The 13,275-nt window shown below is 29.7% G+C and overlaps 1 protein-coding gene across 1 annotated transcript; it reads right to left on the bottom strand.

Moving 5' to 3' along the window:
- Positions 1-8,411: 8,411 nt before the first annotated feature.
- LOC121245932 (ribosomal RNA-processing protein 14-C-like) lies at positions 8,412-10,714 on the bottom strand. Its single transcript, XM_041143854.1, has 2 exons — positions 10,568-10,714; positions 8,412-9,697 (listed from the first exon to the last, which is right to left on the bottom strand). The coding sequence occupies exon 2, from the start codon at positions 9,695-9,697 to the stop codon at positions 8,669-8,671; it is 1,029 nt and encodes a 342-aa protein (XP_040999788.1). The 5' UTR covers positions 10,568-10,714; the 3' UTR covers positions 8,412-8,668.
- Between the last annotated feature and the right edge of the window lie 2,561 nt (positions 10,715-13,275).

The raw sequence follows: 13,275 nt of genomic DNA, 5'->3' as shown, positions 1-13,275 counted from the left end.
AAATTTAATAATAAATTTTAAAATATAGGATGAAAAATAAATTGAGAATGCTTTGGATAGGACGGATTTTTAAAAAAATCTCAGTACAGAAAATTCTAAACATAAAACAAGACTACAATTTGGTTTGCTTTCAAAATCTAAAATTTTGAAAACTTAAAAAATCTTTCATCTTATAATTACAATTTTTTTTAATTTTTACATAAAATAAATAAAATTTAATTTTTTAAAATTTTAAAATAAAAATAATATTAATAAATATATTTTAATAATATTTTATTTAATATTTTAATTTAATTTCAATTCATTTCTTCTCATCTCATCTTTAAAAATAAACATGACTGATATGTATTGTTGCTTGCGGTACAGTACCGGCACCATCTTTGTGTATTTTTTGTACAATTATTGCATCCCACGTGAGATGTCGGATTTTATAAAGGGCAATAAGTATGATTTGACATAAGATATCAGATTATAAAATTATATATCTCAAGTCGCATCAATTTATTAATTTATTATTAAAAAGTTTATTTATAACACTTCCTTCACGATTTAAATTACCTTTATTCTCGTTTTAGGCTCTCTCTCTCTCTCTCCTCCCAAAACGTATGAAAGCACATAATTTTTTTCTTCTCATAATATGGGTCTAGGAGTTTGCGTGGGTACATGATTGTGGGATTTTACCATATGGAAAGAGTTTGCATTTAGGTGTATCTAAGAAGGAGTTTCGTAAAAGAGCTAATTTAGGTAATGTAAGGGATGAGCTAATTTAAGATATTTTTATTTTTGTGGTTAAAGAGCTAATTAGCATCACATAAGTTTATTGTGACTCTCCTCTACTTAATTGTATGAATGTTATGGAATTACCTATATTTTAACATGATTGGGGAAGTGTCATATTGTCAATGCTCACACATGCATATATAAAATGTTTTCATGTCCTGTAGGATGATATGTTGTTGTGCCCTTTTTGCTCTTTTATGGCAATGGAAATTGTTGGTTCAACAAGTTTGTATGTTATTCAATAGAAATTGATAGAATATATCCAAGGCATGCCGCACTGTCTTAACAAAAATGGTTGGCTTTATTGAAATTTATTGAAGTTAAATAACACATATTCATGCTTAACAGTACTTAATATACTCTCTTATTATTTTTTGAATCAATTTATATTTTGGTGACGCCATTTAGTAACATAAAAGAAAATATGTCTAAACTAAAACCTAAGTTTTTCCTAAAACAAGGTTTATATATACAAGTACTAGCACCATTCGTGTAATCAACTTTTTTTTCTTTTTTTTTTTTCTGGTCCACCACTAACTTGCCTTGTTGCTATCCCCATTTGATAAAATAGGTAACAAAGAATGTCAAATTTTGTTTGAGCTTTTATCAAAACAAGTGTTACTTATCAAAATTTAGAATTTCATAAACTTTTTAATTGAATCTGATTGAGTTCCTAGAATCCTAAGTTACTCCTCTCAATCCAAAACAAGCCATTGTTAAAAAAATCAAATCTAGACAAAGAAACTTTAATTCAAAAGAGGATAATTTACTAGTGTCAGCTTGACTTAATAATAAATAAATAGTATTATTTATAGTTGAAGTTTTGAAAAAATCAAAAGTATATTATCATAATATACTAAAAAATATACTAAGAATATTCTTTCACAATTATCGAAAATGGATATTCACGAAATATATCAAATAATATCTTAAGAATATATTTTTATAATTATCGTGAATGAATATTTTCATAGAGAGAATGATATGAAGAAAAAATAAATAAGCTGATATGTAGTATATTATAAAAATTAGTATGTAAAATAAAAAAAATAAATTTTAATAATAAATTTTAAAATGTAGGATGAAAAATAAATTGAGAATGCTCTGGATAGGACAGATTTTTAAAAAAATCTCAGTACAGAAAATTCTAAGCATAAAACAAGACTATAGTCTGGTTTTGCTTTCAAAATTTAAAATTTGGAAAACTTAAAAAATCTTCCATCTTATAATTAGAATTTTTTTTCAAATTTTTATATAAAATAAAATAAATAAAATTTAATTTTTTAAAATTTTAAAATAAAAATAATATTAATAAAAATATTTTAAAAATATTTTATTTAATTTTTTAATTTAATTTCAATTCATTTCATCTTTAAAAACAAGTGAGGCTGATACGGTTGCTTGCGGTACGGTGCTGGGACCATCTTTGCGTATTTTTGGTACAATTATTACATCCCACGTGAGATGTCGGATTTTATAAAGGGCAATAAGTCTGATTTGACATAAGATATCAGATTATAAAATTGTATATCTCAAATCGTATCAATTTATTAATTTATTATTAAAAAATTTATTTATAACAAAATATCTCAAGCCATGTAATATTCATAACTGATATAAAAAATAAAATTAAGAAAAATAAAGATACTACTATTATCAATTATGCATAACTGACTTAAAAAATAAAATTAAAAACATAAAGATATCACTATTACACAACTTTGATACTACTTAACAGAATATTTTTATTTTTATTTTTATTCTTTGACTTTAATATATTTGGATTTTTAAAAGATATGCTATTTTATTATGAAATTATAAATTAATTATGAATTGGTTGTAAGTTGTAACTATATTACTAAGTAAAACTTTAGCATTCTATCTTTCCAGATTTAAATGTTTGTTAAAAGTCTCAAAATGCACGATCATTTTCTATGAAACATATATTCTTAATTATTTTTTAAAAAATAGAGTGCCAAATGTTCCATTACATTTTAAAAAAAAAATAAAAATAAAAACTTGAAATGGAAATAAAACTTCATTAATTTCTACGTTAACTTTAAATATATATATATATATATATATATTATTCTTTTAGACTTATCCAACTTCAAGTTCACAGAAGTGACGGCAGAAAATGTTAGATCTATTAGTTTTATAGGATTTAACTATTCACTCGCACATTTTATATTTATAATTTTTTTGGGATATGATGACTTTTTTCATAAAATATGAGATTATTTTTTATAAGATATAGAGTGTGGAATGATAAATAGTAACTAACGAGAAATTTTTTTTACTTTTATAAATCAGTTTAAGAGAAATAAATTTTACTATTTATCATCCTCATACACCACTAATACTCTTTCTAAGCTAATTGAGTTATTGTACTTATCATTCTTAAATTATATATTTAATAAAAGAAAAATTAAAAAAATATATATGATATGTAGTATGAAGATAATGAATAAAATTTTATTTTGACAAAATGAGTTGTGCTGGTCGAGTACTGCTGGTGCCACCGCTGGGAGCCACCAACGGTGGATCTAGCATGTGTTTTTTTTCAATTATTTTTTATAGAAATTATTTTAAATTTTTTTAAATATTTAAAAAAACGAAAATAAATTTAGAATATTATTAAAAAATATTTATTTAATCATAAAGTAAAAAAAAATCATTGAAAAATACTTCTTTAATCATGAAGTAAAAAAATTTCATTAAAAAATATTTTCTTAATTATGAAATAAAATAAAAGATTAAAGAAGTATTTTTTAATAATATTATGAATTTTTTTATTTTTTTAAAATATTTAAAATTATTAAAAAAATTTATAAAAAACATTAAAAAAAACATATAAAAAATACACACCAATACAAACGGTAGTTACCAACGGAAGCGTTTTCTTTTAAACTAACACAAGGCCAGAATGGCGGGACCAACTATGTACTGCAAGCTGTCAATTTTCACTGTTTTGTGGGCCTTTTGATGAAGATTGTATAATTATAACAATTTTATAATTATTTTTCATATTAATTATGTTGGTCTCGTTTTGAACATGAAGATGTGTTGAGATGAGTTATAAATAATAAGAAATGAGTTGTGAATAATAGTGAGATTTATAAGTTAAAATTAATAAATAATAATAAATAATAGTAAAATGAGTTGAGATAAATTGTGAATCCAAACCGAACTCAAGTACTTTTCAATTTTATATAACTAAGTTCTATTAATAATAGAGTTACAGAATATTTATAAAAGAATTATAAGTCCACGAGGAGTGGTAATAACCATATAATTTTACTTTTATTGCAAATTAATTTATAATTAATAAATATGAGTGTGATTGTGTAATCTCATAAAAAATATTAATATTTTCTACTTTTAAATCTTACATAACTCTATTTATTTAAATTAGAATTACAAAGATATTACAATTACTCTTTTAATTTTAGTGAGAGGGTCAGTAACTTCTTTTTGTGTTAATTATAAAACAAATATTTGATATTTTTGTGTATTGTAATTTATTATTATTGAGTATTCACATATTTAAAATTAAATACTTTTGTCCATATCCAGTTAGACTTAAAATAATGCGAGCTTGACCATGTTACACCTAATTAAAAAAGACACGACATTTTTAACATTTATGCATCTAACACGACTTTTATATATGTGTGATATTCCATGAAATCGTGAGACTTTGTAATAAAATCATTACATCATTTAAAACAAAAAATAATACACAAAAAACCACCCCAGGCCTGGAATGAGAGACATTGGAGAGGGGTGACCCTAATGACAGATGGCCCATAAGGATGAGCAGACAGAACCATTTAACCCAGGGTACTTGTTGGTTATACAATCTATTTTTGAGTAACACTGAAATTATGTTTGAACGTTGAGTTGAGTTGATAAAATATTATTTTTTAATATTATTATTATTTTGAGATTTGAAAAAATTAAATTGTTTATTATATTTTATGTTGAGATTTAAAAAAATTATAATAATGAGTTGAGATGAATTGAAATGATTTTAATTACCAAGCGAAGCCTGAGACACTATTGGGGGCACCTATTAGTATATTTTACGTGGTTTTTTTTTATAAATATATTTTCTTAACATTTTTTTTAAAAAAAAAAAAAACTTTACAATAATATTAAAAAAATACTTCTTTAATAACGAAGTAAAAAAAAAAGTTATTGGTTAGAATTTTTTTTTTGGTTCTTTGTCACTTTTTTTTTTTTTCTCAAAGGATGAAATGTAGAGGAGTCAAAACCCAATTTTAAAAGGATGCGAAGACCACTCAAACTTGTTAGCTTATGAAATTCCGTAAGGTAAGTCAGCTAAATCTCATTTCAATTTATAACACGTAAGGGGATAATGACAAAAAAAAAAAAAAAATGTCAAATGACATTTTTCTAAATAATTAGACCGCATCTTGTCACAATTTATAAATAGTACGATTGGATGGAAGTAATGTTTTTAAATTATTGAGAATAATTAGATCTCGTTCGGTTATACAAATTATCTTATTTCATCTTATTATTATAATTTTTTTAAATTTTTATAAAAAATATAATAAATAATTTAATTTTTTAAATATTAAAAATTATATTCTAATAATATTTTATTTAACTCTCATATCATCTTATCTCATATCCATATGAGATCTTGGTAGAAAAAGTTTATATGCTGATTTTTCTTTCTTTATTTTATTTCGCTTGACAATTAGGTGCATTACTTGAGAGTGACGGAATGTACTCATAGCGACGCATCAATATAATAAAATAAATATGGAATATGAGTTTCGTGTATGATATAATTCACCAAAATATTATTAGCCTGCCAATAAAGACAAAAAGTGCACGAGAAAAACACTTTTATAAACCTGCTCAAACAAAAGAGATACACACTTTTAAAAACACTATATTGACAATGATGATTTTAGACGAACAACAACAATGAAAAAGTTTGTATTTATATAAAGTTTGTTATATTTTATTTGGAAATAAAAAGAAACTCACATTTCCAATCGACTCGAGTTGGTTGACTTGACTCAATATCAGATGAAGCTTCGAGTTGAGCTCAAGTTCAAATTTCACTTGAACGAGTCAAGCTCGAATAGATTTTTAGGCTTAACTTATAATCGAGTGCCTAAACTCGTGAGAATTTTAAACAAGCCAAGCTCATACATTATATGCTCGCTCGAACTCAGCTCGAATATAAGTCTATATGGGCACTCCTTTACTACGTATGGTATTAAATGTTTAAAAACTTGTATTACATAATTGTCAGTTGTTTGTAAAATAATTGTAAGTTATAATTCCTAAAAATTAATTATAAGTTATAATATATAAGTTATAATATCATAAAATTCACTTTATATGTCTATATTATGGTATAGTTATCACATTCAGATAAGTATTCGAAGAGATTTTTTCCATCCTTTGACTACCTCCAGGCTCCAATGGCGATGACGTTTCTTGGTTTGACAAAAGAAAATGACAGGTTTTGGGGGGGGGGGTAATACTGCGACAAGCTTCTTCTCTGACATTAGCCATAATAGCTGATGTTCTTGGCGTGGTTTCCAAATTCCTGGGTGGCAACCATATCAGTGTTTGGAGGAATGACAGTCTAGGCTTCTAGCCGCAGTAGCATCAATATCAAACAGTGACATGGGCCCTTACAGCACTAGCTTTTGGGTACATTTTCCACGTATCCTCGTACTAATTCTTCCATGCAATTATGTAAAGTCACATGCAGCGCATCGAGTTAATGACCCAAATGCTTTTAAACCTTTGCAGGTTTGCATGCAAGGTGATCAGCATACATAGGAGGGTACAGAGGGCAGTAGAGGCATTTACAATCATTCTAACATTCACCCAATTGCTGTACGTTCCGTTGCTTCGTGTTGGGTTGTTAAGCAGCAAGTACGATCCTGCTCACCGCGACAGAGATTACGGCCTGGGGAAAAGTGTTGAAGTCCCTACCCCAAGCAAGCAGTGCTTCTCAACTCCCAGCGCGCAACGCGCACGTTGTTTAACTGTCTATTGAATAGATATTAAATACATTTACACGATAATACAATATACATTTGTTTATAAATTGAAACTCCATATAAGTGCTTCAGACATATCTAAGAAAAAAAAAAGAAAGAGAGCTTGGAGAGTTTTGAGAGAAAAAAAGAGAGTTGAGTTGAGTTGAGTAGAGTGTGATCCTCCTCTTTTATAATATTTTCTTGTATATCACTATTTAATAGTAAAGCTCTTTTCTATAGATGTAGACAGCTGTCGAACTACGGTAAATTATTAGTATCACTGAGTACGTAAAATGTACTCTTTTATTACCGTTTTTATCCTTCTACTGTGTTGATTTCCCCAACAAAAAATACAGGAGCCGGTGCCGATCCACGCCTAAGGGTGGTGATGTGCTTACTGATTGGGTTTAAATCATGCGACAGTGCACAGTTTTTGCCATTTTTCTTTGTAGATCTCAACGTCTGTACATGAATATTTCTTAGTACTACAGTAAGGGACAACTTTTTTTTTTTTTTTTTAGTAATACTGTATACAAATTTTAAATATACAAGCATTTACAAGTTTTTTGTGAAAATACGGATCTAATCAAGAAAAAAATAAAATTTTCACAATTTTCTATGGTGGAGTCAACCTTTTTTATAAAGAATTTTTGCCAAATTTGGACATTTGAAGTTCCTATATCATTTCTTTACGAGTTTCCATCATAATTAAAAAATAATAATATTGTGTGATTTATGAGTTTCCATCATCATGCATGTACGTATTGTGTGATACCGTGATGACTTCGGCGCATCGAATGGTTTTCTTAATGTTTTAAAGGAGTTGTTTGGGAAGTAATACCCATCTAATTTCAAAATTTCTTTCCCATATATAACTCAAACATAAAACACTTTTCAGTTTCAAATATTCAACATTTTCATCTAATTAATACCTAATTATTATAACTTTTTCAAACTTTCAAATAAAACACAAAAAACAATACTACATTTTCAAATTTCAATTCAAAAATAATATTCAAACAATTTTTTAACTTTAAAATATTTTTATTCAATTTCTCATTTCCCAAAATCTAATAAAATATATTAACTTAAACCATTTTACTATTATTCACAAACTATTTCACTACTATTGACATAATTCTCATCTCATCTCGTTACCCAAACATGACCTTAAGCCATGTATATGTACAAGAATAATATTCTACACTACTCAAAATCTAATTGGAAAATTCTCAATCAAATGATAGCAAGGAGAAAGTGGATTAGTGTTTCCACTAACATGTATGCTGGCTGACTTTGCATTTCATATTAGTAACAGAACATTTACCAGTGCTCCGAGAAGTTCAGGCTCCCACAGATTTCTGACAGTAACATTGTGAATTATCAAGGAAAATACAAGCTACTTGAATAATTCAATGAAGATTCACCATAATTCACCCGATACAGTATTGTCAACCCTACAATCCCAACACAGTTCCAAATTGTTTTAACAGTGTGCCATGATTACTCAGAAATGGGAGAATGGTACAGTAAAGCATCAAAGATTAATTGCATCAGTTAGCAGAGCATTGAAACCTCAAATGATATTAGAAATTGAAATTCAAACCAGAAAACTTCTGTTGTGTCAGAAATACCATTTGATATCAGCAAAAAACACTTGCAGATATCAACTGAAAGTTGACTCTTACAACAACATTCATCTACTTTACTTGAACAGAGGAAGAGAGAGAAGGGGAAGGCGAGGGTGGGATTTCACTGAATTTTGATATGCTATTTAGGTCACTCGATGTAAGGGGAAAAAGGCGACATAAGAGGGAGAAACTCAAAAATTTTATGAGGCACTACTTCCGTTATAAACTTTCCTTGCGTCCTCCAGATCCTGGCCGCATTAGCTTCTTCTCCCTCTTTGCAATTCGCCGCATTTTCTTGTCATGAATCTTCTGTGATATATTTTCTGATCTCTTTTGCTGTTTCTCTGCTTTCATCTTCTTTGTAGTCTGCACCCTCTCTTTCCATTTCTCGGCATTCTTCTGATGCCTCTTCTTATCCTTTTGTATGCTCCTTTTCAACAGGTTTGGATCGTCATGCACCTTAATCCCAGCTGCTCTACTCGTTGCTGCTTTCCACGAATGCTTCTTGGAATTGAACTGACCTTTCTCAGGATCTCTCTTTGCTTCATGCAGTTTCTTTGCCCTTTCAAGCTCCTTAATCTTTGAAAGTTTCCTCTTCTTCTTTCCAAGCTCTTCGTCATTCCCAAGTTTGACATGAGTAAATGCAAGTTCCTTTGAAGCCTCAGCTATATCCTTATCTATTTTATCTGCAGAACTACTAGCAGTTGGCTTCTTTTCATCAGAAACACTGTCTCTCTTGCGCTTCTTCAGCTGAATTCCATTCTCATCATCTTTCCAATTCCTCTTCTTTGCTCTATTTGAATCTCCATAATGCCTATTTGCTCGGGACTGTTCAATTTTTAGATGCAGCCGTTGCCGAAGTTCCTCTAGCGTCACCTGACGATTATTATCTTCAAGGCCAGAAAGCATAGGTTTAGTTTCTACTTCCTCATTGTCATTATCATTTGTTTGCTCTTTCTCTAAGCTTTGCTTTAGCAAATCAAGGGTGGTTGTGGAAGACTTTTCTGGATCCAAACGATCTCTACGAGCTTTCTTAATGTTCTCCCTCGACCCCTTCTTTGCCAAAGCTTTTTCAGCCTTACTGAGGCCCTGAAACCATGGCTTATCCTTATCATCATTGGGTAGATAGAACTTTGCAGGGATTAACTCAATTAACTTGTCAAAAAACAAAGAATGCTGATGAATGATAGACTTCAAATCAGTATCAGGTTGGGAATCAGTTGTAGGCTTTTGCTTTTTCCTCTTCATCTGCATAGGATGAAAACGAAGCAAGAATCAATGAGAGAGAGAGAGAGAGAGAGAGAGAGAGAGAGATGCATAGTGTCGTCAAAATCAAAGTAGTTACTAGTTGCTCGAATTTTCCAGCGTATACATACTTCACTTAAAAGTTGGGAACTTGAGGGCAAGGAAATGGGATGAGTGAAAGTGGATAGATATTATAAACATTTCGTTTCTCAAGTAAAATCTTGTTTAAAAGGAAAATCATGGAAGATCATAAACTTATCGAGCTCATTCAGAAATTGGCTCAAATCACGGACAGAAATTCAATTGGTAAAATTGTAGCTCTTCGTAAAAGATTGGAAATTTCAAAAAGAGAATGCCACTCTTGATGAAGTCACTTAAAATATGTCATGTGAACAGGCGTGACTGAAAATCACAGAATTTAAGATAAACAACAGCATTTCGCAGGCACGGGTAAGGAATCATGCAACAGAACAGAAACACTTGTACGCTGAAGCGGCCGAGCACTCCCTCTGGTCATTGAGAAAAGGAGGAAAGAGATAGAATGTAACTTTCAGACCTAGTGCATATCCTGTTCTACTATCCCACAGATTTAACAGATGTTTCTGTTAAAACAAAAAAACAAACAAACCAACCAACAAAGAGGTTTATGTTTCCCAGCAACCAAACAATTAGAAACACTTTGTTTGCTTTAGCTAGCTTAAATTCTACGCAACCATTTAGTTCAGTTATAATGTTTGGTTAGATTTAGAAGTTTCCAACAAGGCAACAACAGAGAAAATCACGTCACGTACTACAAACGGAACAAACACGCAAATTTTCTCGAAGAGCAAATACAAGTGAAAAAAAAAAACACGAAAGAAATTGAAAACATACACTTCGGAAGTAGCGATTGACAGGGTGAGCTGGGCAGCCTGCCGGTTGGGTCTCACGAGAGGCCGAGAGAGAGAGAGAGAGAGAGAGGCGCGGCTGAAGGCTGATGGACGGCGAGGTTTAAGAGAAACCCTTAAAAAGAAAAATAAAACGAAATAAAAATAAACTTTGGACTGATGGGCTGTGAGATCGTGTCGCACCCGAAGGCCCCTTGAAAGTGGTCGAGTCTTAATTATGTAATGGGCTTTGATATTTGGGCCATACTTGAAGACTAAAATCTAATAATAAAAGATTAGAAATATTTTACAATGATGGGCCATCAGCCTTGTCGATCCAGAAAATTGTTTTTTGACCTATTTTTTAATAAAAAATTATATTCATTATCAATACACCATATTTTTATTTTTTATTTTATTTTTCTTTTAATCTACAACATGCCTCAAGCGGGTCAATGGAATGGTTTACGGATATATCAAGCATATAAGGTTCAAAGGAAAGTGGTTATTTCCATAAGATTATCCTTAGGTTTCTAATATGATCAATTATATTTGTGTTTAACATTATCATGCTTAAAGGCTATAAAAGAAAGTATGGATGGTTTTAGGCCTGGTTTGTTTCCACAATCATTTTTATCTCATTTTATTTAATTATTATAATTTTTTTTAAATTTCTACACAAAATAAAACAAACAATTCAATTTTTTTAAATCTCAAAATAAAAATAATATTAAAAAATATATATTCTAATAATATTTTATTTAATTTTTAACTTTTATCTCAATTCGTCTGTAAAAATAAATGAGAGTCTATTCTCATGGTAGAAACTCAACAATTAATGACTATCTCGATTTATACGGAGATGATATGCATGAGGTGAGCTTTGCTAAGAAAGTATCCCTTTTTACATTAATTTAAGTGAGATGTATAGTCTTCGTAATAGTTTTTCGACAAGCAATGTTATTAGGAATGTAATCGGTTCAATTTGATTCGGGGGAGGTTACGGATTGAAAATTTTAATCTATCATTTTTGTTAGACTAGACTGTTGGCTATCGGTTCGATCGATTCATTTAGTCCGATTTGGTCCATGAACATTTTTTTTCTTCTTTTTTCTTTTTTTGACAAAAAATTAATACAAAAAATTGATTAAATTAGTAAAATAAAAATTAAGTAATCTTTTTAACATTTTATATATGGTTAATGAATATTAAATAATTTCATTGTATATATGGTCAATGATGACCTCTTAGATAAAAATTGTATAATTAATTTATACAACTACTATATAAAATAATATTATATATACATTCGGTTGTTTTTGGTTTGGTTTGGTCCGGTTTAAAAATCCCACACCTTGAGACCGATCAATAAGACTATCGGTTAGGTTCGGTTAGAAACGAACCATTCGGCCGATTTTTCAAGTCCTGATCGAACCATTCGGTCTAATCGGTTTTTCTAGTTTGGACCGATAGTCTTACACCCCTAAATGTTATTATTCATTCTTAATTTTATCATCATTTATCATATCAACTAATGTGTTATATTTAAGTGGTTTTATACCTCAACCCAGCTTTCAATGAAAAGCTATTCAAAATATGACCAATAGAATTTAGAATAATGAAAAATATTTCTCTACTTTTAACACCCAACTTAAACGAAATTCAATGGCCAATTCCAATGTCATCTTAATAAATTGTGAGCAACTGAACAATATGCAGATGGAAACAAGGGAAATAGAAATGAATCATTCAGTACAAAATATTAGGAGTTTTGATTAGTTCACATGTCAATATAACTTTTTGGGAACACAACGATTAAAAACATCCTCATATTTTGTACTAAAAGGTTCATCTCCCGTTTCACTTAGAATGGAGAGCATCCTATTTGACTTTAATGTATCATTATGTATGGGCTAAAAATCTGCAAAGGATGTTACATATATCTATAGGACATATTAAGATATAAAAAAGAACAAAGAAAGCTTGAATATAATGGTGAGCATGATGGCAACATATATGCCAGAAAAAAAGGACCAAGATAATGTAATCATGTGGTGTGCCTACTTCAGAGAGGATAGACTGTCTTTAATTCTGAGTCGACTGCTTGACCAAAAGTGAAGAGAAAGGCTGATAGATAAGCTTGAACTGGCCTGCTCTGATCACATTGGTGCACAGCTAAGTGAGAGTCAAAAAAATCATTAGGGTCACAAATGCATTAAATTATGCCATCTCTAGGAGTTCTAGTACTACTACTACTTGATCTCCTAATATCAGACTTTGACGTTGAAGTAAACCGATGAGGTTGATTGGTCGGTAGTGCCCTACAGCCAAAGCATTGAAAGATCATGTTGACGACAACAAGTTTGGTTACCACTTCGCTTCGAAAGTTTCTGATGTGGATAGTGTCGATTGCCTTACTTCAATCGGTATTACGATTTTTTTATAATTTCTAAATTCAAAACTTTTGTATAATTTAGAGAGAGATAGATACAGAATGTTGAATCCACTGAATATATATAATATTTGAATTTATATTAATCTTGAACATATTTTATTATAGTTAAGTCCATATACTATGTTTATTAGGGCTGAACAAGAAACCGGAACACCGACTGGGACTGGCCACCGGAGCTTGGAATTGGTTGAAACCGGCTTAGAACCGGTCAGCCAGCGGAAGCATTTGGCAAAAACTGATGTCCAGCGGTTCCGTCCCTG

Source organism: Juglans microcarpa x Juglans regia, chromosome 1S (assembly GCF_004785595.1).
Source record: "Juglans microcarpa x Juglans regia isolate MS1-56 chromosome 1S, Jm3101_v1.0, whole genome shotgun sequence".
NCBI lineage: Eukaryota > Viridiplantae > Streptophyta > Magnoliopsida > Fagales > Juglandaceae > Juglans > Juglans microcarpa x Juglans regia.
The sequence above is the reverse complement of the archived record's forward strand: the minus strand, read 5'-3'. Positions and strand labels throughout refer to the sequence as shown.

Bases quoted from the DNA above. Each gene is read 5' to 3' on its own strand.
- LOC121245932 (XM_041143854.1), bottom strand. From the start codon at position 9,697: ATGAAGAGGAAAAAGCAAAAGCCTACAACTGATTCCCAACCTGATACT.